Source organism: Phasianus colchicus, chromosome 1 (assembly GCF_987193195.1).
Source record: "Phasianus colchicus chromosome 1, bPhaCol1.hap1.1, whole genome shotgun sequence".
Classification (NCBI taxonomy): Eukaryota; Metazoa; Chordata; class Aves; order Galliformes; family Phasianidae; genus Phasianus; species Phasianus colchicus.
The window spans coordinates 184676306-184702961 of NC_143436.1; the positions used below are offsets into that span (position 1 = coordinate 184676306).

General features: G+C 38.1%; 1 protein-coding gene across 1 annotated transcript in view; it reads right to left on the reverse strand.

Annotated features, from left to right (window-relative positions):
- ARHGAP42 (Rho GTPase activating protein 42) overlaps positions 1–26656 on the reverse strand; it is a 160101-nt gene that overhangs the window by 92032 nt on the left and 41413 nt on the right. The window contains exon 3 of the mRNA XM_031616148.2: positions 15376–15437. Within this exon, the coding sequence (XP_031472008.1) occupies positions 15376–15437 (62 nt within the window). The remainder of the gene's footprint in view (positions 1–15375; positions 15438–26656) is intronic.

The window sequence follows — 26656 nt, forward strand, 5'->3', positions numbered from 1 at the left end:
TTCAGACCTTCCCAGGCACTTTTATGCAGGCTGTTACAGTGAGGTATATTTCACCCCAAATAAGTTCTCCATGGTTATTATTTTGTCTCCCTGCTTTTCCAAGTCCTGATCTGTAAATGCTGTGGCAAGCCTGTTTTTCTTGCTGAGCAGATGTCAACAAAACTCCAGAATTCAGCAAATGCACACTAGCCAGACTCCTTGTGAGGTCCATTGCTATTTGAAGGGAAAGCTGGAAATCAATAAAAGAACAAATAAACACTTCTCTATCCAAAGCAAGAAACTTCTGACTTACTATGAACAGTAAAAACAATGTTTTTTAATTACCACCCATTATCCCTTAAGGAATACTGAGCTGTCAGACTCACCACAGCATTTATTTTAAAAAAGTGTCATCTGTCAGAAATCCTGAAGCTAACTTGTCATATGCTTTCCTCAATAAACAGAAAGTGAGTGCCTTCTTTGGAAAGAGAACATGAAGAAATTAAGGCAGATGGGACAAGGAGGCTGCTCTTCAGTAACAGTCTTCTAAAAGAGATCAGGAGATTGAGAACCTGAATGTCATCAGCAAATTCTTACCAGATCAAAATAGGAACATCCCAAATTTTTAACTGAAAGAAACAACTAAACAACAAAAAAAAAAAAACAACAACACACACAAAAAAACCTAGATGAACATTTACTAGAGATGCAGTCAGAGACAGAAATAAATAAATAGATGTCCCAAGAAGGAAGCCAAGAGATGTTGGCAGAAATATGATCATTAGAGCTAAGTTTTTATTTTACATTTTCCAAACTGCTAGAAACAAGTACATTTGGCTTAGGAGCTTCCTTGCTTTCTATAAAGAGACAGGACAATTGGCCAGCTACAAAACTCTTCACAAAATTTAGGCTCCTAAATAATAAAAGCTTTCTACTTATAGCCTCACACAAAGTGGTCTTGGTAAAAAGTCATGGCTAATACCACTTAAATACAGCTTGATAAGCAGATATTCATTAGAGAATGCCCTACTTCTGACTCTCTTCTCTTCCTGATAATTCCACTCCCTTAAAAAAACAGCAACTAGAACTCTGTGAAACGCCTCTGGTATTCTCAGCTCATTATCAATACAGACACCTTCAAAATAATTTACTAAACAATATTTCATGACAATCTGATTAACTGTGGTTCAGGCTAAGAAGGGTCTACAGTCACTGATTAAGTCAACAATAGTAAGTACTTACTCTTCTTCTTTATTACATTTCACATTGGGCTCAGTCTTATTTTGTGCCTTAAACACTTCTGTTTTCCTTGGCAGATCATTTCACAATATAGTTCATCCTGAGGAAGTTTTCCTGACATTCAGTGTAAATTCTTTCCCAATTTCTTCCTGTCAGATGATTGCCACTTCTTAGCCAGATTGATGTAAGCAGTGCACATATATTCCACACAAAGAAAAAACAGTTCTACTCATCAATTGCAAAAGGAGAAATTAAAATTCCCTCTTTTCATGAATTAATGTAGAAAAATGCAGAAGAGACAATCTGAGAAGTGTTGTATCGGATCCTCAGCTCACTGCTTTTAAATTCAAGAAAATTCTGAAAATCCTTAGGTATGAGAATAAATACATAAACAGAAGCAAGCAAATTATGCACACATTATTTGTACATACGCTCAGTCATCCCCAGTGTTCTGAACAATTCAAATGATCAGTGTATACAGAAATCATGTTTAATTTAGAACTGCGTATACATATACGTATATATATATATATACATATATATAAATCTTTATCAGTTTGCAGTGAACCTGAGTCAAAGTTAGAAAGCTGTTTTTAGCCTTTAAATACCAATGAAGATCTCCAAGGTCTCTGCAGTCCATCTGGGCAGTCTGTGCCCATGCTCTGTTGCCTGCACAGCACAGAAATGCTTCCTGGTGTTCAGAAGGAACTTACTGCATTTCAGTTTGTGCCTGCTGCCTCTTATCCTAACACTGGACGCCACTGGACACCTGGCTCTGTCCTCTTTACAGCCTCACTTCAGGCATTTATGAACACTGATGAAATTGTCTTAAGCCTCTCCTTCTCCAGGGTGAGCAGTCCCAGCTCCCTCTGCCCCTCCTCACAGGAGAAATGCTCCAGTCCCCTCATCCTTTGGCCTTGTGCAGGACTCACTCCAGTGTGTCAAGGGCTCCCAGTTACCTGCAGGGCCCAGAACTGGACTCATCAGTCTTGCTGTGGCTTCATTAATGCTCAGTAGAGAAAACAGTATTAGACTTCTAGGTGCTAACCTAAGAAGTTTTAAAGATCAGTTGGAAAATGAACCTTGTAAATTGCAGCAGATAGTCCAAATGTGTCATCAGAGCATATTTAGATGCTGCTTTGAAAAGAAACCATATTCCTGGAATTGATGGTCCCATAATAGCTTCTGCTATTTTTAGGATGCTATACAAGACTCAAATTTGCAAGACAGTAGAAGAAAATCTAACTTTTGTTACGTGTTAAAGACCATAATAACAGTAGTTCTCAATTATTTGGGGGGTAAATAAATAAATAAATAAATAAATAAATAAATAAATAAATAAATAAATAGAAAGATGTGGAGGCTTTTTGTGATAGTTACAGAATCATAGAATAATTTGGAATACCCCAAATTATCTAATCTAAGTGTCCAATATTTCCCCACTAAACCATGTCCGTTGGTACATCTAAATATTTCTTGAATGTTTGGTGACTCCCACCACCTTCCTGGGCGGCCTGTTTCAGCACCTAACCACTCTCTCAGAGAAGTATTTCCTAACGTCTAACCTGAATCTCCCCTGGCGTAACTTGAAGCCATTTCCTCTAGTCCTATCACTAGTTATGTGGGAGAAGAGGCCAACATCCACCTTGCCACAACCTCCTTTCAGGTAGCTATGTAGTGAGCTACAAGGTTGCCCCTGGGCCTCCTCCAGACTGAACAAAAGAAAATAGCTGCTTGCCATAAGACTTGTGCTCTAGACCCCTCCATCAGCTTAGATACCCTTCTCTGGATATGCTCCAGCACCTTAATGTCTTTCTTGTAATGGGAGGCCCAAAACTGAACAGTACTCGAGGCATAGCCTCACAACTGCTGAGTACTGGGGCAGAATTACTTCCCTAGTCCTGCTCACCACACCATTCCTGATACAAGCCAGGATGCATTGGCATTCTTGGCCACCTGGGCACACTGCTGGCTCATGTTCAGTTAACTGTTGACCAACACCCCCAGGTCCATTTCTTCCACACAGTCTTCCAGCCACTCTGCCCCAAGCCTGTAGTGTTGTCTGGGGTTTCTGTGGCCAAAGTGCAGGACCCAACACTTGGTCTTGGCCTGTACAGATGCATCTGAAGGGCCTTCCTACCCTCAGTCAGATTGATGTCTCCTCCCAACTTGGTGTCGTCTGAAAACTTAACCGAAGGTGAACTCAATCGCCTCATCTAGGTCCACAGTTAAGATATTAAATAGAACAGGTCCCAGCACCACCCCCTGGGAAACACCATTCATGACAGGTCGCCAGACGAATTTAACTCCATCACTGCTCTCTGGGCCCAGTCCTCCAGTCAATACTTCGTCCAGCAGAGCCATGGGCTGCCAGCTTTTCCAGAAGAATACTCTGGGAGACAAAGGTTTTGCTGAAATCTAGGTAAACTACATGAACAGCCTTTCCCTCATCCACCACCAGTCAGTTCACTCAATTATAGAAGGAGATCAGGTTGGATCAGGACCTGCCTTTTGGGAATCCCTGCTAATTGGGCCTGCTCTACACGTCGTGTGATCTCAATGAAGATAATTCTGTTCTACAACTTTCTCTGGCACTGAGGTCAGGATGACAGGCCATTATCACAATAAATATTATTCCTGTATTGTCATTTTGGAAACAGGTAAAAAAAACTCTTGAAAAAAAACCTCTCCTTGTAGGGCCATGAAAGTAATTTCTGAGTAGCAGGTCCCCCTTACTGGAAGCCTCACCAGGATCTTATAGAAAGTTATCACTGCTATTGCTCAGAATATAAAATGAGTGAACCTGAATATATACTTTGTAAATACCTGTCAATCTACAGATATTACAGAGCTCAGATATTAGAAGTGGGTTCTAATTTTAGAGATACTTTGAATATTCAAAGTGCTTTATGTGAAGTTTTTGTCTTAAAAGTGAAAGCAGCAAACCATCCTGATGACATCCTGATGACTTCAGCCACCCAAGTCTTGCCACCAAGTATTGCCATAGGAATATCTCATCATTGACACACTGCTTGTCCCTCCAACACTCTCCTTGAATAACACTTCTTTTTGGCAACTAGAGATGTACTGTGTCATCCCTAGGGTGGCAAAAAAAACATTCAGACACTTGGTATATTCAGACCACATTAAAAAAAACATTACATTAGTGGATAAGTGGTGGGCACTGGGACTAAGGAAGTAGAATAATAGAATTACAGAATGGCTTAAGTTAGAAGGAACATTAAAGATTATTAAGCTCCAAGCCCCCTGTTGAGGCAGGGTTGCCAACCACCAGATCAGGCTGCAGATAGCCCCAACCAACCCAGCCTGGAACACCTTCAGGGGTGGGGCACCCATCCCTGTAAGTAGGCAGCAGTTCATGAGGCATCATTGAACACCTGACTGTTGCTCCCAGAGGCTGAGAATTGATACAGCACCTACATGGAATTATGCTGTCACTGCAACCATGATCTGACCAATCTGTGCTGCCCGTGTGTATGAAAATAATTTTCACCTTCTCAGATACTGTGGGTCACTGTGGGTAAATGAGTGAATTCAAGTAATTGCAGAAGTGGGGTTAATAGCTCCTAACCTTCACTACCTAGAAATCATTTTGTGTTATACAGCACAGCTGCTGCAAAATAAAATGCTGAGATAGTCAGCCTGGTGGTTGAATGCTTTGCCTTTGTGCTGTGCCTGCTTCCTGACCTAATCAACACCAATGAACCTCTAAAATCACTGTCAAAAAAAAAAAAAAGAAAAAAAAAAAGGCTGAGGAAACTCATTACTCCCAGATTCAAATGCAATTGGAAGTTGTATTTTGTTTTAACAAGGATTCATGAATGAACATGTCCAGGCACAAAGCCAAAGTTAGCCACAGTGTTTGTAATGGTCCTATGCCCAGGAACCCTTAACTCCCAGCTTGTAAGCACATATTCTCTCAGGAAACAAAAAGCACGTGTAAGAACATATAATGTATTTTCAGAGGAAAAGCAGGCTAGCTACAGATTTGAACAATTTAGAGATAAAGGAACTTTTGTATGTGCTGAATCCATGGAAAATATTTTATTATGTCCATGCTATTGACTGTACTGCTTCGCTCTGCATACAATACACTTCTGTACCCAACAGAAATTTCACGAGCAGACTAGAGAAGTACAATGTAGCTGCTGAAGCCAACTTCCTCCAACCACAGGAGAAGGTTATGGTTTTCCTTAAAAAGAGGTGTAATGATAAACAGCCCGTAAGAAAAAATATATATATATATATACGTTTATAGATAGTTTTAAATTGATTTCACACAATGAAATACAACTGCATACTTAGAAAGGTTTACTGATAGCTAAGGTTATTCAAGCCTCAAAGCTGCTCAGAAGTTATTTAAGCTTTATATGCTGAACAGTTATGATTTAGAAGGTTCTGCCAATAGTCTGTGGTGAACGTTTAAACTAAGTGAATTGGGAACAGGATGCAGGATTATGAGAGACGTGCAGGAAATAGGATAGCACTTACTGTGACAAGACACTTAGAGCAAAAGGGCTAAAAACAGTTCCGTTCTTTGTTTATTTCTGCTTATATGGGAGTGTGACTAATAGCAGAAGTCAATTTAGAAAGCTCTCATTTAACTTGCCAACACAGCGTGAGTGCCAGCTTAGAGTGAGAGAAAGGTGTAGCATGCTCAGTATTTAAAGGCAGCCTTTTACTGAAGGTCAGGTATCCAAAGAAACAGAACTCACCCCTTTTTTAATCTACAATGCTGGGGAGGCTGTAGTTGTAGCCCCATCACTGGAAACACATGTTCTGCTGTGATCTCTTTTAACCACCAGAAAAACAACTTCTTCTCTTGACCACAGCTAGAATCATAAAATCATAGAATCATAGCTAGGTGCATCAAAAGGACTGCAATGAACACTGCACAGTGTCAGACTACTGGCACTGATTCTGGCGGTCATGCTAACGTAAGTTAGCAGGATTGCTGATGCTGCGTTGCTTATTTATGCTCTCTTTGACTTCTCCTTTGCCCTCCCTTGTGATGCTGAAAGTTTTTGGCAACGTGGCTGAAAAACAACCAATGAAATGTTTTGTTTTGCTCTCTGCCAGGTCATTCTTCTGGAGTGGGTGCATAAACTGGCACTTCTGCTGGGGAAGTAAACAAAACTGTTAATCACTTTCAGTCTTAATTTGAAGTAAAAGCACTAGTTCAGAGACAGGCATCTAAAAGAGCTTTTCAAAGTAACAATAACTGGAGCTTCTACGGACACTTGAAAACATAAAAAACTATCTAAGTGTTCTGCAAACCTTAAGACAACAACTCACTGAGAAGACTTCAAATGAAATCTTTTGCTGGGCAGGCCATGGCTGTGGGCTCATGCAGATTACACTAGTTCCCCAAACCAGAATACTCAGTTGCCTTGACTTTCAAAAAACTTTGTCAACTAGCTTTCTTCTGAAAAGATGTTAATTGATTTGTTTTTAGATGTACGTACCCTCAGGTACATAAAGCACTTGCATCGATTTCCACTTTTGATCACCTCTATCAAGACAGTGATAAAACACAGATTCACAGATTCTGAATCTGGGATTCAGATTACTCCAGAGAGCAGATTAAATTAAGAAAACTTCTAAAATAAATTCTTCATAGGAATAAAGTACCTTTTCTCATACTACCAAGAGAAGTGAAGATAAAATCAGAGTTTAAATGAAAAAAAAAAAAAAAAAAGAGGCAGATGGTCAGATCTGGCATTATTAGAGACTAGTAATGGGTACAGTGGGTACATGCCCACTGCTGCAAGCAAATCCATTTCATTCCTCTCCAGAGCCACACATTAAATACATCACTTCATTGCTGGTGGGTTGGTTGCTCTACCAAAGACCTATTTGCTTTGAAATAGTCTTAAGCACAAACACCTTTTTCTTTACTCCATCAAATGTCACCTAAGAAGACACTGGTTAGTGACATATACAAGCTGAACTCACAACTGCCTGAATTACTGCAGAGACTAAAATGTCATTTCAGTAAAATTGTTCCAGATACTGTCCAGTGAATGCTTTTCAAAGCACTCTGGGAAGTTACTGTCTTGTAAAGCAACATCACATTCACTGAAACACAGAGAAGTAAGTACATGAAATCGAGAACAGACTGAATTTATAAAATGAGAAATACCAAGCAGCTTTCTAACCACTTACTTTGCACTTTGACTGAAGGATTTCACGTCTGTCTCTGAATGGTACTTTTCAGAATTGGACAAGAAATGCTATTTTGTGAACGTTCTTTCCTAATTGAAAAATGCTGTGAAGTACACCGGAAATTCTCTGAAATTTGGTTACAGTTAAAGTTTTACTGCACAATTTTCAATAACCACTTCCTATTCTTATCTGTTGTCATTGCTGATTAGTCAATGAAGAACTGCACCAAAAAAGCTACTAAGGCACCACATCAGCCTACTGGGATACTGTAAAAACCATTGCTTATAGATAACTGTTAACTCTTAATAAAATGTCCCACAGTCCAAAATTAAAGACTCGTTTTTATATTGCAATAAGCAGAAATCACCCTAGTACCTTCCTAGGTGGGATGTAATTGCAAATACAAGCACCTCAAGTATAGAAAGAGGAGGAATTTTAAAAGGCAAATGAAACAACTATATTCATCTTCTGTGTAATACTCCTATGACAAGCATCATGATTTTAAAAAGAATGGAAATTCCTTATTTCCATTCTCAAGAAGAGCAAATATTAAAAGGATGACAATTATCAAAGCCTTCTTGCTCAGGCTTTTTATATAGTTTTTGGCACCTCTGACAAAAAAAATGTTTGCTACAGGAAAATAACTATGTCATGCTTCAAACTCAGTGGCAACCACCTTGAATACAGCAATGTCTGCCTTAAAAAAATGGCTGGGTTGCTTTCTTTCTCAGGTGGTAGGTTTAGGAGGCTACGGTGTCAGCAGGGGCAAGCTGAGTGGGACCAGGTGCAAAAGGCTTTGCAAATGCTATCGTTCTTAATTACTTACATTTATACTGAGAAGAAAAAAAAAATCACATTTTAAAAGGTAAAGAAAATAGAAAATAGAAAGCTGACAGAAATCCGGCACAAAGCCTGGTCAGTGTGTTTTCTGTTTACTTCATCACAGTAGCTAAAGCCTGAGCAAACTCTGTAATCCAGAAGTCCTTTCTGCAAACTTAAACAGAGACGTGTATTTTCACACCACAAGTCTGTAGATGGGCAGCAGTTACAAGTGGCACTATTTAAAAAACTGCTTTCCACTGAGATCTATTTGATCTTTTAAATATTATCATTATCAGAAGTCACAGGATGATTTAATGTTTTCATTATTTACACATAAATACTGGAGTCAACAATTCTAAAGGATGAAAATGATTACAGAAATTTAGAAATATACTTTAAACAAATTAGGAATTCACCAAACCAATTCTGCAACTGAAAAATAACATTAAGAGCTCCGTATGTATTCCTAAACATTAACATCTGAGAAACTCACAGAAGCTCACGCTACCATCTGGGAGAGCAAGTTAATTAGGTACGAAGAGCACCTAATTTAAATTCCAAACTGTCTGGCCTACTACGTTTCTTTTATGTTGGGGAAAATTCAGACATCCATGTGTACATATAGATGCTAAATGCTAAACTACATTAGTGATAACAGAAAGCGAGCTGTTTACTTTTACTCTCTGAATTGCATTTCTGTTCTTAAATTGAATGTTAAAACGAATGTTAAGAAACATTCATTGAGCATGTGTGTTTTTGTACTTAAGTGGTGTTGAGAATGATAGCAAGAGGATTCCTTCTGCCCTTCGTCCTGGTTTCAGCTGGGTCAGGGTTGATTTTTCCTTCATAGTGTGTGGTATAATATTATGGCTTTAAGAGAAAAACAATTTTGATAGTACACTGATGTTTTATTTGTTGCTGAGCAGTACTGCACAGAGCCAAGGACATTTCAGTTTCTCAACTTCTTGTGCTGTCCTGCCGTTGGGAGACTGAAGGGGCACAAGGAGTTGGGAGGGGACAGAACCAACTTACCTAACTCGCCAAAGGAACAAACATTCCATACCATAAAACATCATGTGAAAAAAGCCTTGAAAAATGGTGCGAACTGGCTGCAAATTGGCCAGTGGGCAGTGAGCAACTGCACTGTGCATCACTTGTCTTTTTGTTATGTTATTATCACCACTATCATCTTTTTTTCATCTTTCTTTTCTTATTATATAGGGCATGCTGAAAGTAATGCCTCCTATTTATTTCCATGGAAATTGCAGCTGATACAAAGAGTACAATAATACTTTTTGATATTCATCAAATTCTCAGCTACAAAACTCTGGTTTTCAACAGTCACCATCATTAACTGTGCATTTTCACCAGCCATTAACGAGAGTCTGCATGGTCATCCAGAAAGTGGCATGTCTCCCCTGTCACTGTTTCCACTGCTGAAACGTACCACCCACTGCCTCCCAGTGCTTATATTCACTGTTTGGTCTTCAGAAACGTTCAGCAAGCGTCAATGGGTGCAATATTTTCCACACAGAGGAATTCAATTCCACACCTTTGCTTCATATGCACTTCTGTCCAGATGCCATTTATCAGACTGCCCCTCTGCTGCTACCTGTTACAAAGCAACAAAATTGAACAGACTAGTGGTGGGAAGGTTCAACCTGTGCTGCCATACCACCAGCATCTGCCTCTGATGTCGTGGGCCAACATAATACAATAGAAGGCATGGCTTTTCGAGCAGCCCTCATGAAAAGTTTCTATCTCAACTCACAAGTTCTACTTTTTAAAAAATTTATTTTCTTCCCCAATCCACTGGGAGAGCGAATGAGCAAATGACTGTGTGGTGCTTCACTACCTGGCGAGTTAAAGCACAACAGCCTGAGACACAGAAAGAGGGAAAGCAGCATAGCAAATTCTTCCTGATGAGCAAACTAGAGATCACATTGCAAATCTGCCCCCAGGAAGCCTGCAAGAAAGAAACAAGCGTCTCTCTGATTTCATTCTCAGTTGAAATGATCACAGATTACATTGCCTGTAGACAACTGGATAGTTAAAATGATATCCTTTTTTTTATATTAACTGTATCTAAGAAATTACTATCTCCTTGACAGTAATACTGGCCTAGAAAGTCATTTCCTTGAATGAGCTGAAGTGAGGGGAAGTAGTCAATAGAAAGTCAGGGTCAAAGGAATTATTTTTCCAGCTGGATCACTTCTCCAACTATGTTCACTACACACTCAGACCAACACTTGAACCAACTCAACAGAGTAGACTTGACTTCTTCTTAAATGATTCAAGAAATACTCTACAAATAATAAAATAATATGAACACAAAAGCATTTTTCTAGCTGTTGCTCCAGTTCCCCCCCATTTTTTTTTTTTTTTTTACACTGACAGTAGTTCAGACAGGAAGCTGACTCAGATTTGGGTCTGAAATCTGGTTCTGAGAGCCATTCATGAGAGAGGAGTTTTTGTAGCTGTTACTCCAAGCGTTCCACAGTGAAAACACAGCAGAAAATCACAATTTGCTGATATTCAATCCTTTCTCTTCAGCAACAATTCCCAAGGCTGAGAGGCACAAACCTGAACAACAAAGTATTATATGCTTTAAAAATTAGAATTCATATTATATATGGTAAGGACACACAATATTTTTTTTCAGATGAAAAACATAAGCAAAAAGTTAATCACTAAACAAAAACGGAAGAAATAAGCGTTCGACAAAGACTGAAGATTCACCTAAATTATCTAGAAGGTAAAAACTAACAAAGAAAAACATACAATGTCAGTGCATTATTTTCAGCTTTTTCAACATTTACTTTTGGCTACAGCATATCTGAAAGGTGTCAGTTTCTCTCCACTTATTTCAGAACACAAATCTAGGTCGGACTAATAGACATTTCCCTCAGACTAATCCTTTAGATCCCGACTTCCCTTGCCCAAATGGCACCAGACAACTAGGACATAACCCGCTGATGCAGTGCTGGCGTCCTGCTCTTCACACAAACCCCTCCTGTCTACTTCCAGGCAGAGAAATAAGGTGTCATCTGTGAAGACAGCAGGATTTGGCAATGGTAACTCCAATGGTAAGCTCCCAATAATACCATAGAATCATAGAATGGATTGAAAAGGACCACAGTGATCATCGAGTTTCAACCCCCCTGCTACGTGCAGGGTTGCCAACCACCAGACAAGGCAGCCTGCCCAGAGCCACATCCAGCCTGGCCTTGAATGCCTCCAGCATTAATTATATGACAGAAACAGGAATTATTATTTTATATTAGTCCCAGTACATTTCTGTTTGTTATATATTTTACCAACAGTATCAAATGAATAGGAAATATAAATAATGCCAGAATACCTAAAATAAAAAGTGTATCATTTACTTAAGCAAAAACAGTGCAAATTCAACAAGAGCAGAAGGAAATTATTTTAAGTACATCCCCCTGATATAGACCAAAACATTCACATCAAGTTAGATTCTTGCAAATCTCTATTGTTCCCTAATAATCAGTAGGAAATAGAGGCCATTATGTTACATTCCTTGCTGGCTTGCTCCTGAAAACATTGGAAAGGCAGCAGGGATAGCTCTGACTTCTTATTCCATTGGTACACTGCTTGTAAATCCCAGAAGTCAGAACCCAGCATTTGTCAACAGCGTCAGGAGATTAACAATGTGGAATGACATACAGCAATGTTGTGTATTATAAAAGGTGTCTAACAAGTTACTGTTTCCTCCAATTACATTCTAAGAGGAAGTATTTGGTGCACAATCACTGTTTTTTCTAAGACTGCGGTTCATCTGCATCAGCAAATAAAACCGCAGACATGAGAAATTTACCCACAATGATCACCAATTTATTACTGCTACCAATAATAATGGCTGCAAAGCTTTAGGAAACTGAGTATTTATTTATATATCACACAGTAATATTTCATCTTATACTTCTATGTTTTTTCCAAATAACACTGTCCACATTACCTTGTTTCATTAGTTCCTTCCAAAGAAAACAAAACCAAGTTCTTTTCAGTCATTCATTTAAGAAAGAATGAGTTGCTAAGCATTCCTCAAGCTATTTTCTAGACCATTGGAAAGAATTGTGTTCAGTGGGCAAGCATTCCAACGCTTGCACTATCTGCACTCACTGAAACAAAACCAATTTTCTCTCTAAAGAATTTAACAGGCAGTTACCAAAGCTATTCAGATGAAAAATAAACTAATAATATCAATCTGCACTTTCCACATTCAAATCTAATTTATGCTCTTATATGCACACTTGCCAGGATCGTAAATACATCAAATTCAAAGTAAGAAAACAAAATCATTAGCTAGTAAGTAAATTTAACATCTGTCAATCCATACTGCTCTACATTCAGCATTAGCTGATAGAACAGTCTTTTACTGTCACACACTTCAAGGATCAGAAGGCTGTTGTACATGGCATGAATAAGTTTGCCTATAAACAGTCATTACTCTGACTAGTTGTTTTATTCCAACTCTTTCACAAGAAACATCAAAAAGAGCAAGCTATATTTCATATTTATAGTTACTTTTGCAAGTATTCTCTTTTCATGCAAAAACAAAGGAAATCAAGTGCTAGAAGTCCCACGTGCCTTGGCTGAAGCTCACTAGTCAGCTGACAACCTTTTCTGAAATCATCACTATTCTGCAGGCTGCTGGCTTAAAAGGATTCCAGCTGAGGAATCAAAGCGTACACACACTGCCTCAGACTTTCTCAGAAATAGTCAAGAAATGTTTTGAAGATTTCATAGTTAAATCATAAAGTTCTGAACAAGAAAATTCCTATCTGTTCAGCTACCTGTTGCTATCTGTTCAGCATCTGGCACGCTATTCTAACAGAGACCTCTGGATTCCATGATGCACAAAACCGCAGTAAGAAGAGACTTGGAGAACCACAAATATCTTAAGCATCTTGGACAAAGGTGGCCCTTTTTGGATTGCCAGAACGTCAGCAAAGTTTTAGCTACTTCTGCAGAGTATTTAGAACTTGGTGATCAAGGGCAGAACAAATAATACAGCCCAGGTATACTACATGCAGTAGAAAATATGATATAAACGCCATCACGGTTTATGCTGAGCATAAACTTATAAAATAAATAAACAAACAAAGAGCAAACTGTCTTTTTCACCTCTGAAATTTACCCGTGAAGAATAGATTGAGCACAAAAGCTATGTAGCAATCTAGACAATTTGGTTTTATCCTGCAAGTAATTTTCTCAAGCCTTGGGGTCTCTCTAACATGACCAACTATTTTAGGAAGATTCAATGCAAGAATAATTAAGTGAATTCTAGCAACAGGAAGACCAAAATTTTGTCAAATTTGACAAATCCGATTTGCTGAATTCTCCTATGCAAGTATCACTGACATATCTGTATGTTCAAGAATACCTCAGCATGTGCATTCAGTTTGAAGAAAAAGAATGGTACTGTTTTCAAACCCTTCAAAATGCTGGATGTGGATGATTTCCCATCAAGTCCAGAGTATTTATGATCTATTTTCTACTTGGTTTACAGTGATTTGATGACTGCATTCTACTAAATCTGTAGCAACTTGCAAAATATTTTTCCATAAGACTGAAATCTTACCCGAGTCTCTGACCCTGCAATGGGATCCAACAGCTCAGCAATTCAATTCATGCATACTCACTGAATTCACAGCAAAAAAAAAAATGACAAGTATCTATCTGACTGTTTCTTTTTCACTTAAGAACATTAGGGGTTTTGTTTCCCCTCTAATGGCTTTTCTACAAGATAAACAAGTAAAACACTTCAATAATATCAAATTGTAAAATACACGGAGGCCAGACACTTCTAAAAGTGAAAAAAGTGAAAAAGAATAAAGAATAAAATCAAGGGAAATTACGTACACATACTGGGAAAGATTAATCGCTTTGGAAAATAAAAGCTTCACCTTTTCATTGCATTTCCTTTTTCTCATAGTTAACTCAAATAATCTTTAACTTAAATGGGAAAATTATTCATTTGAAAAGCTGCTTAAATGAGTCATCAATATGCATCCTGGTAAAAATGCTTTAAGGTGGTCAGTTCTGAACACTTACCTTCCCAATCTCTCTCTCTGTTCCAAATAAACCCACAATAAATTTAAAATCAGCAGAATTTTCATCAACCCTTTTATAAGTTTAGATTATAGTAACTATGTAACTCTACCATATGAGCATTTATCATTTTGCTACTTTAGAATATTTATATAAGTGGAAGTAGTGGGAGACCTACTCTCTGTCTTCTATGCTCCAAGGAACAGGAAAGCCTTAAGTAAGGTTCTTCCTGGAATAATAAATTTCCCCAAATCTGAGTCAGAAAATCTTATCTTTCACCTCCCTGTGTACTCATAAGTGAAAGGGAAACAAGGACAGACACAGTCAGAGGTCAGATCTGTGATGATTCATCTTGTACAATATTTTAAGAAATCCCCCTAGTGAGGTAAATCCTTCAAATTTCTTTATTTGTGATTGACATCGAAGAAAAACGGTTGTGTGATTCACGTGGAACTTATTAAAAAAAACCTTGTAAGAGAATACACTTCAAACTTCTTTAACAAAGCTACATCAGAAGAGAAATGTAAATGAATGCATACTGTTGACTCTTAAGTATGGAAACAAAGGGAATACAAATAATTCAACAAAGGACAAATCTGACAGCCTGTTCTATAATATATTGTGCACAAATCTCTCAGAGGTGATAAATCTGGTTTCTTCTTAACATATCACATTTTGATTACTATTGTGCGTACTATAAGAATTATTTTATTAAACCAAAGTACTGATCTTTATTTCCATTCCAATATATTTGTTTACAGTTTAGTTTATTGCACCTTGTGACTAATATGGCAGAATAGGAAAAAGGAAAGGTCCAGCAGCATAAAAAGCCTATTTTGAAAAAAAAAAAAAAAAGAGAACAGTTTTGGACTGATGCAAAGTATTTGGCTGAACAACCCATATAAAACTGCTGAAGTCTAAGTTAGCACATTTTTGCCTTTGCACAATTTCAAGTAATACACAAATTAAAAAAAATAAATTAATTAAAAAATGCATTTCAAGACGAATGGAAAAAGGCATTATTTTATATAAAAGGAGGCCCAATGCAAACATTTTTGCTACCAAACTTACCAGTCGTCTCCTTTCCTCTTCTACAGCAATCAGGAGCCGTGCAAACTCTTTCAGTGACTGAGCTGAAAAGTAAACCACAATAAAAAGGTCACCTTTTTATTTAAGACCAGGCAAATCTGTTAACTGGACTGATGCTGGAGCTATAAGATACAATTCTTACATAGAACTTCCCTACAGTCAGTATTCATTAAATGACACGAAGACCGAAGTGAGTAGCAGGCCAGCAGTACAGAGGAAAGGAATCTGAGCACTGTCAGGTATTAAAAAAAATAAAGACGTTTTAAAAGGAATGTGGCAAACAGATTATTCTGAAAGATGCCAAGCCCAGTCTCGAAACAAAGAATTTTACATTCAGCCACAACATCAGACAGCAAAAAGAGACTGCAAAGAAAAATCTTGAGTTTCTCATATTACAGTGCAGCCACAAAAATTCCAAAGAGTAATGATAAATATTAAGGTGAAAAATTGAAAGTCAAGATTGCAGAAGAATTCTGCTAAAATCGAGAGAAGCCTTGCTCAAAGTTGCTTTCAAATATCAGTCCAAGGGCAATTCTGGATGTCAACAGGAACACGATGAAAGCCTTAACTCATAAAACTTGGTAAGAAAATGGAAAATGCTCCAAAGTCTTAAGGCCTCATTCTTATGAAACATGCGGTACAAACCTCTCTACAAAACTCCTGTCTGGCTATTTATATTACTTTTCAAAGGAATATGGGTTATTGAGAATTCAGTATCACCGTTCCACAGACAAAGAGTCAGAAGAGAATCAATATTTGAAAGCAAAGTAGATCCTTTGACCTTCTCCTGAGAGCTTCCCTCAACGAACCTGACATTATCCAAAGAGGGGTGCGGTGATTAAGGGCAGTTAAAAATCGGAACAAAACTTGTGGAATTTTTGAAAGAACAGGCTTGAAAGAAAGAAAAATACAAACTTCATAGCTTCTGAGAGTATGCTAACAAAACTGCTGTCCTCTTTACTGTTGTACTGGGTTTAGATGACAAGGTGTTGGTAGCTGGGGAACTGCAGCAGTGGTTCTGTGAGCAGCACCCAGCACTGCCCCACGTCAGAGCAGAGCAGCTCCAGCTGCTCCCACAGGGACCCACCGCTGGGCAGAGCTGAGCCGTGAGTGATGCCGGGTGCACCTCTGGGAGAGCAGATTGGAGGGGGGGAATCAGTGCTGTGCAACTGCAGCTGGGAGAGAGGGGTGAGAGATGGGACAGAAGCGGCCCTGCAACCCCCAGGGTCAGCACATGAGGACAGGAGATGCTCAAGACACAAAGCAGCAGTTCCCTACAGCCCAGGAGAGGCCCATGGAGAAGCAGGCTGTCCCCCTACAGCCCACAGGCACCATATGGAGCACATCTCTGCGTGCAGCCATGGAGGAGCCCACTATGCAGCAGTGGATGATGGCTGAAGGATGCACAGCCCATGGATACCCCTGCAGGAGCTGCCCAGACCAGAGCTGCAGCCCATGGAGAGGAACCCACAGTGGGGCATGAGGGCTGAGGGAGCTGCCAGCCATAGGGGATTTGTTTAGTTTGTTTTCGGTTCTCAATACTTCAATCTGTTGATTTATGGCCTCCTGCTACATTAATTTTCTTGTGCTGAGTCTGTTTTTCTTTCTGTTTAGGTAATTAGTGATCTCATTGTCCTTACAAGCCTTTCCTCACTATATTTTTTCTCTCTACTTCACTGAGCAGTGTGATGAACCTTAGTCATCTATCAATATAAAACGACCACAACTATTTTTTCCATCTTCTTAAGTGCTTTTACCAAATTCGTTGCTCTAATAATGCGGCTCAATCCCTGAAAAAATTGATTAAGTAGATTTTTCTGAGGATCTGCTGTATTCTCTCACTTCCTAAAATGGAATCAGTACCTAGCTTTCTATAAGCATATTTTGAGCACACACAAATTGCTACTTAAGTTGCTGGATCATCTCCAAGCTGTTGCTTTATCTCAGCAGGACCTTGCAGTGGTCACCTCTGCATTCTTCTTGTTCACTTTTAACTTCTTACAGCCAAAGAACACTTTACTGTTTGTTCCAGTTTCTTCTGCCAAGACCTCACCTTGTTTATTGTTTGCACCTATAACATTACACCTACACGTCTTGCCCTCCAGTTCATTATTTGCCAACAAATCTTTCCCATCATCACTCATGAGCTCTCTGTTCAGCACAAACACAGTTAGACAGTCATCATGTTGGGTCTCAAGCCTTTTCCTATAAGACTTTTCCCCCAGATCACAAGTGCCAGAAAATAAATTTTGGCACGTTTTCAGTAAGAGGAATTCTAGGTCTTCTGGATAAGCCTTTAAGCTCAAAGTTACGTCTGACATCAAGACCTTGGTCTGCTGTGCGCTGAGTTAGCTCAATCACTTACAGTCACCTCATAATATCTCACCTGTCAAAATCAAGTAAAGAAATAGCTAACTGACTGGTTAAGTCAACGGATGAGGAAGTAACAGAGAGTTGAAGCTGGTGAGGCACTGGCACAGGCTGCCCACAAGAAGCTGTGGATGACCCATACTTGGAGATGTTCAAGGCCAGGAGGGATGAGGACCTGGGCAGCCTGAGGTGGTGGGAAGTGTCTCTGCCCATGGCAGTGGATTGGAACAGAATGGGTTTCAAGGTCATCCAAACCGTTCTGTGATCCTTTGATTCTGTGACATCTGTTTACTATCAGGTAAAGTATCTATGCTCCCATTCACACAACCCTAAAACCAAAATAAGCAACAACCAGAACACACAAATTGTTTACTGTTTTTTTATGTTAGTAACCCCAGAATTTAAAAAGAAACTATAACCTTGCCAGTATAAAACAGGACAGAGCCAGCTCCTCCTTTACACCTGTGGCAGTGATTCTTTACTCACCACAAAAAAAAAAAAAAAAAAAAAAAAAAAGGAAAAAAACGAAAAAAAAAAAAAAGAAAAAAATAAGCTAAATAAAACATGCTGAGTTTTACTACCTACTCAGGGAATTCAAATGCACTGCAGAAAAAAAAGCTGAATTTCTAGTAAAGCCAGCAAGATAAATTGTTTCCAGATTATTTCAGTGAAATAATTGGTCATTTTTAACCGCAAGATGATGTGTTCCTGCAGTCACATGTTAAGACTTCATCCCTCTCTCCTTTTTTGTGTGTTTTATTGCAGAGTCACTTACAATGACAGAAATTATTTCAAAAAGAAATTATAATGCTTAGCATCATATCTTTGTGGAAACAACAAGACCCAAAACCTACTGAAATAACAGTTTTCCCCACCCACATCAAACTTCATGGTACTCTTCACTTATTCTTCTGATCACATCATTAAAACCATCCTTATTACAACAAAGTCTCTAGAAATTTTCTTTCAGCATCATCTGTAATGAGAATGTTAACACTGCAGCTTTTACTAGCCAAGCACAAACACTGCCTGTTCCCAGCTCCATAATAAATGACTAGGTCTTTGCATTAATCATATGGAAAAGGTTAGGAACAAGAAAAAAATAATATAGGTGAGAAGAAATAAAATATGCTCTCTGGTAAGAAAACATTCAGTGTTTAAAGCACAAAAAGTTAGTAAATAATGAACAGTAGGAACCAGAAACTGAGTAGAAAGATGGCAAAAAAGAAATAAAATAAAAGCAGTAAGAGAAGGTTTTGAGGCAGCTTTTTATTTCATGGCTAAACCAGCGAGTTTTTAACTTCTAAGTCAAAACTTATGCATAGGATGTAAATAAAAGCAGGTCAGTCAGAGAAAAAAAGAATGGAAAATATGTTCTGTAGGTGTACAAATTTATTAGTATGATACGCATCAAGCAAAACCTTAAGTTACTAACATAACCCCTATACAATGCCAAAGTTAAAGACTGAGAAGCTGCTGATATCCTCCTATCCCCATTGCCTCATTTTTGGGGTAGATTATTAAGGTCAAATTTTCATTAGGAGCAGAGAACTTACATTCTACCGCAGCAAGAAAGTAAGGTTTGTCTCTGATTCTAGAAATTCTGGTGCTGCTGAGGCATCTTCACATCAGTACTGACTACACTGTCCACCACTCAAACATATTTTGTTTTTGCTGAGCATCCCTTTCAGCACAGGAGGTATGCAGGGGAAAATAACAAGCATACTGTGTACTTCAGAGAGTACTGACAGATGTACTGCCTGTACACAGATGGAGCTCAGCCACAGGGATGTCTCTGGTGGCTTTGGTGGTTCTCCTGTCCTTGCAATTGCACTGCATAAGCATCATGTGTCAAAAAAAACACAAAAAAACCACCACTAGCTACCCTACAACACTAATCAGTACTGCAGTAATTCTGAATCTTTTGTAACAACACACCCTTCTTTCCATAGGATGTATAAGCCTGATATCATTATAAACAGAGTATGTCCCCAGAGAATTTCATCTATGTTTGAGTAAGCAGGAGGTCCCCTGCCCCTTTTCCCTTCTTTCTTCCTTCTGTACAAACCTCCTTTGCTCGCATGTATGTGGTAATTCTGCCTCATTTGAGTACTCTGATGGACAACAGAGGGATTAACACAGCTCTCAATACATGGCACTGGACCTTCCCAAGAAGAGCTCAGCAGTTTAGCTCCACAGCAAATAAGGGACTCACAAATGTTCCTGCAGTAATAATTTGAGATACATTGTGTAATTAAAAAATAGAAGATTTCGAAATCAGAATCATGTGTGTTAAACGTGTCCTATTTCTGTCTGTCACAAAGTCCATGAGTTCCACCCAAACGTCACAACCCTTTCTTAAAACTGCAACATGCTGTTTTTAACCAGAATACACTCAGAGGGATTAAAGTGAACTTTGTAAATACAAAAGGGTGTGGGAGGGAGGAAGAGTCAAATTACTTTACAAGAGGAAATGTCATGGGAATACGCTGTTAAGAAATAAATGCTGAAAACAAAATGGTAATGCAGAGTACAATATGTAAACTAACATTTTATAATAAGGTATTTCAATTATTTTCACAAAACAATTGTTATTGATGGGCTGCTTTAAGTAACACAAAGTTCTGACTTAATCAACTTAGTAACACGTTTCCTTCCAAATCATTAGCGTATGGAATCCAAATAGTTGTACAGTCTGCTTCTTATTTAAGGGCGATTCAAAGGATTTGCAAGATGCATTTGTATTATGATAGAAATGATATCTTTGAAAAGACAACTTCCAATACGTAAAAACAATTGTGCATTTACTGCTCTATACTCATGGTCTCATTCATCACATTCATCATTAAAACTGGTCACCAGTTGTTTTCTCTGGAGTGTTCTCAACCCAGTAGGAATTTGTTGCAAAATTTTCCTTGTTCAGGACAAGCAGCCTCTACTATTTTATTTTTAAAGTCTTTTAATTCATTTGCTTCACAAGGAAGCAAACAAACAGTATCAAACAGCTTAAAGCCTGATGGCAAAGATCAACAATGTTTTCTCCTCCAAAACTGAGTGGGTTTGTGTCTTTTTTCATCCTGAACATTTCAAACATACCATACAGCTCTACAGACATGCGCACCTGCATATTCAAAAGAGAACTTAAGTTTAGTGAAGGACTGTGAGAGAGAAGACAAAGGATAAAAATTCTTTTATCTGAATTTATAAAATGGATTATTAAGAATATGCTTCCTTTATGATTTAGAATTCTCATCTACTGTACTGGAATCAACCCTGAGGTCTACAGGGAAAACAAATTTAATGAATCTTTTATTATATACTTGTGTAGAGAACACATCACCTGGAAACAATATACTTGGGGAGATTTTTGAAGCTACTCTACCAATAATTGGCTCAATACCACCATACAGTGTTGAGCTGCACTGCTAAATGTTGCACACATTAGGTATGATACTGTCTGTATTTAATGAGTGAAGGGTATATAAGGTTAAATAATCTAACTCAAAATCAACTCAATGCAAAATCTATATATTCAGTATATAATCTAATTCAAAGTGAACTCAAAGACATAACACCAAGTTTAAAAGGTAATGTTCAATGAGAGAGAGAGTGGAAAGTTACTGTGGAAGACAGAATTGAAGTAAATACTCTCTTCTGTGAAATGGAGAGTTTAACGTACGGTTATCAAACAGGCCATTTTAAATAATCAGTAGGCAATACTCAAATACTCTAAACCATACACTAAACAAGATTTTATAGTATTTTAAGAATCTATTACCATCATCTTTCAGGTCTGTGAATGCCAGGATAGAGAAAACATACAAACAGAAACACATTGTGCTGTATGTGTTACTTATTAAGACAATCTAGTCCAGCAAATGTGCAAAAAATGTGCAATGTTGGCAGAAATTTACATCTTCATGAGCTGACTGTGGCAATGCCAGCTCCCTGCACCCAGCCCTATTGGCAAGAGGATCAGCCAAATGCATGACCCCCACAGACCAGTCACCACTAGCACTGACACAGCAGGCTCTGAACTCCTGCTGGAGCACACGCAGCAACTAATGCCTCCAGGGAGTTTTCCCAGTAACATATTACCACATCAGAAATCAAAATGGATATCAGACCCATAAGGAAATTTCCTAAGGATTAACGCTAGTTTACTAGACTTCAGTGACAAATCACAACAAACGTAAGTGTAGGCAGGAGGGCTGGGAGATAAAACTTTCTTTTCCACTTCTGAAATGCAACTAAATGTATTCTTAAATAGTTAATGTTTCACAGAAGTATTTCCAGAACTTTTAATGACAAGTTTTATTTGTAGGCACAAATGCTATTTCAATAAGTTTTTCAAAAGCCACAACACCAAATAAAATTTCCATGTTTCTTTCTGTGGCTTTAAGCCATACTGAAAAAGTGTGTGGAAAGGGAGGGGGAATGTAGGATAAGGGAAGCAACAGATGGTTTCCTGAGCAGAAAAAGCCAAAAATCACAGATTTCAGATTAACACTGAGAAGCCACCACAAGTATCTGAAATAGAGACACAATAACTTGCTTTCTCAGTATTTTATTCACAGCAGGAACCAGGGCTGTTATTAAAGCCACGTGGGATATGCAGCATCTCTCTGAAGGTAACTAAACTACATGTCTCAAAACGTAACCACTGTGGCAAATCCAAATCTGAAACACAGCCCCCAAAGCCCCAAATTCACTTTATTTTTCAATATGTTGATTATGAATTTAAATAGACCTCTATCTTACAGGACTGAGATTTCCTTTATCACCATCACAACCTGGACTGATTGGTTCAGAATTCTTTTTCACCCTTTTTTTTTACTGAATAAAGCCTATAAAACATTGAAAGCATACAGTTACCTACAGCTTTAAATGGAATTACAAATGCAGTTTAGCCTAATGGGAACATGTTGCACCTCAGTCTGCAAACTCACTGAATAATAAATCTTTTGTGCAATGACTGCTACTATTTCTTCTGCCACTTTTGTACCACAGGTCTACACTTCCCCCACTTTCAAAGTAGCAGTATTTTTGGAGAAAATTCAGTTCAAATCTGTACCATAAATAATATTTACTGGGAAAACAGGTAAGAAGACAAAGGAAGGTGATGGGAGAGCAAGGTGAAGGGATTTGAAATTGTTGCTTTTCTTACTAATGTCATGGTTTTCTGGGTTTCATTCCCAAGATATTCAAGGCAACAGAGTAACTGTTTTCTTTCAGCTTAAGATAATATTGCTTATGTATTTATGCTAATTTCAGTTTGTAACTAAAACCCTGTCCAATACGGTTTAGCACTTAGCAGAGAAGCAGTGTCGAAAGTTATGTCAGAAGTTTCCATTCAGAAAAGGACAGGATTAAAAAAAAGAAAGTTGAAGAGCAAAATAATGTCTCATCTCTTCAAAGGGTATCAGTGCTGTTTAAGTTTGGAAAAGCAATATTGGAATAGCTTCCTTAAGCACCATTTGGCATTATACTGCCCTAATCTGGAAATCAGATCTTATGAATCTGTAATAAGCAATTTGTGCATTCCTTCAATCAGTGTTTACATGTACCACAGCCCCCAGATGAACAGAATCAACCCTATCTGTATCATCCCATAACACAAAGAAATGCACTTCTCATAGTCAAAGATATGGCCTGAAGCAAAGATTCAAACATACAGGTTTTAAAACAACATGGAAATACCAATAGAGACTGTCAAGCTGATGGCAAATTCTGCTAGCAGAGGTTTAAATTCACAATCCCAGTAACCACAAATTGCTTTGAAGAATTCCATTGTGGGAACATGCACAAAGGTATGGGGAACTCCACCTGCTCGGTTCTCCTCTCAACAGAACCTCGCCCTGTGCAGAATGGACAGTGTGAGGCAACTTCAGACTCAGTAAATGAACATCCTCACTCTCCACTTAGTATTTAATACGATAAGCAAACTTGTGAAAATTTAACCCAAAGGTTTTTTTTTAATCAATTAATATCATTCCTTTTATTTTCATCATTCAGATTTTGAAGCACCTAATCCAAACTTGGAATTTTTCACTGTGATTAACTAAAAACAAAATAAAAGATTGAACCCAATTTCAAGGATGTCTTATTGTGACTTAATACAGAAATATCTGTAAGAAAAATAAATAGCAGCAGTTGCTGTGAGAGTTCAACTCTCCCAGAGAGCACAACTTTAAGTGGTGATCTTTCTTCCTGTGGCCATTTCCACTTGGAATTGTGGGGAAAGGTATTTTGCCAATTTTTTTCTCAGTTCTTGAAAATAAGTGTGCTTTCTGAATTTGCCAAATAAAACCATCATATACCAGAAAATAAAGTATGGAAAGAGACACACAGAGAGATGAATTATGCTTCATTTAAACTTCTGCAAAAAAAATTACAAAAATCAGGAAGCAACAAAGCCACAGAATCAAGACTTATACTTGAGCTATGCTTTAGGGACTACGTGCTGTCCTTACAAGAGGAGACCTCTTTCCCTACCCACTAGTGAGCACAGAATCTAACCAGAGCACAGCTACCAAAATCTGTGCAATTAAAGGTAAACAAACATATATAGTCTTTTATATATATATATACATATATATATATAAAAGATTTTCTCTATTTCATTTAAGTTAAAGCACTGTATTCACAGGTAGATGCAGTGTATTTTGTTCTGTGTCAGAATTTGAAGCCCATGGGCTTTCTGCAACACTCAGACTGAGGTGTTCCACATTCCCCACGAAGACAAATACAGAAATTTAAACTTTCAAAGATTTAGTAACATTCCCACTGCTTGACCTCCACGGGTTTATGGCATTCAGTCCCTATAACTTTTTAAGAGAGTGTTCCCCATGAAGTCGTTTAAAAGATTTTCTGCTGCCGGCTGGCTGCCAGGTCAAACACTCATCTGAACATTCTTCTGGGTTTGGTCACACTAGAAAGCCAAAAAACCCAGCAGAGATGGCCAGCAAGAGCACATGGAAGCTCCTGACTAAGCGTGATGGACATATACATCTAAATCAAACCAAATCAAGGAGTGAATCAAGACCTGAGCCTCATCGAAGCCCAAAACTCTGCAAGATCGATTTGCAAGCACAATATAACATATGCATACTGTATTAGGCAACTGGAATTTTAACTCAAGAGTATTTTCATCTTGCAAAATTTAATAAATAAATATATCATGGAATTTAGTGATTTTTTCTAAATATATGTAAAGCATAAAATGGAGGGCCTCTGTTAAAAGTAAAGATCCTTTTCCTCAATGTAGAATTTTACTGAAACCAACCTTTGATAGTGTAATATATCTAAAGCCACCTAAAAATTTCATACTTTAATGTTTTTTTGCTACAAAAGGTAGCTACTGTGTCATAAATATTTAAACAACAACAACAAAAAGTTTTAGATAAAATTTAAAACAATACTTTCAGCAGTAACATTCACACTTTCCACTCTACTTCTTTTCAACAACAGTCAACAAAAAAGCGCACAGATGTTTATTTACCAGCTCAGTACATACACAAGAAAGTCAGGTTATTTAGAACTTCTGGGTCTGCACTTGTAAAACACAATGCTTAGAGAGAGAATCTGAAAACATGCAATGTTACACGATTTAAATCAATCCAATTATTTGACTTATATCAGTAAACTGACACGTCCCACTACTTTAACCCTTAAAAAGCAAAAACAAGTAGAAAACTCTAAATGGATCAATAAAAGTCAAAACACTTCCTAGAACTATGAAAGACTGTTAATGTTTATAATGCCAGTCTATGCCACGCTATGAGGGAAGGGAAGGAAATTGATTATTCAAATACTACCATCACACTTCTAACACTTCATTTAAAAAGCGGCTGTAATATTTCTACTCCATAGTAATGTTCTATGGAAGTAGAATATTTCAAAAGTATGCAATTTAATTTGAAGATTAATCTGTTTTCTGAAGCGTGAATTAATCCTAAAGACTCAGTAGCTCAGCCTTACACTTGACAGACTGGCCTCCGTGTACCAGCTACATGCTTTCACTGCATGTAGACAGGCTTTGTCCCCAGAATGGAATTCACTGTAATGAAGCTTACAAACACAATCTGAAACACTTTTTATGGCCCATAAGTTTGTAGACCAAGAGGGAAGGACAGTGAATGAAAGAGAATGAAAGAACAACGATGTGTTGGTTCACCTACAACTCTGGGATGGCTTTGGTATCAAAAGGTAAATCTAGAAGGTAGAAGGTTAGCACCCCTCCCAAAGTGTGATGTCATGAAGTGGCTGCAGAAACATTACACATCATCTAAGCAGTTTGTTCAGGTTTGATAGTAACATGGGACTGAATGCATAATCCCATGCATCGCTTATCCACACAGGAAAGTATAACTATTTGACACATTGATGTATCACTTTTCTCATCTTTTCCCTTCTAGGCTGGAGGAAGTGGAGGTTTCCTGGTACCATCCACCAACTTAACAAGGTATTGACAGACTTTGACTATAAACATAAACCTTTTTTCATCATGTTCTCAAGGAATTAAGAAGTAACTGCTTTAGATAAGTGGTATTAAGCATGACTGCATCTCTATGCCAGTATTAGGGTTAAAAATGATTACATCTGCCAAAGAGAAACCAGTCTATTTCCACCTGATGGAGGCACACAGAAGGCAGCCCTGAGGTGCTTTGCTGCACAGTTCAGCAGGGTGTGGAACAGTATTTCACGTGTAAACTCTGGTCCAGCAGGATGAAGTGAGCTCAGTGTGCTTCCACAAGCTGAAGTTTTGGAGACTGAATTGATCCCACTGAAAATAATCATGAAATCATAAAGATTGGAAAAGACTGTGCCCGTTAACCATGCCACTTAGTACCACATCTCCACAGTTCTTACCACTTCCAGAGACGGTGACTCC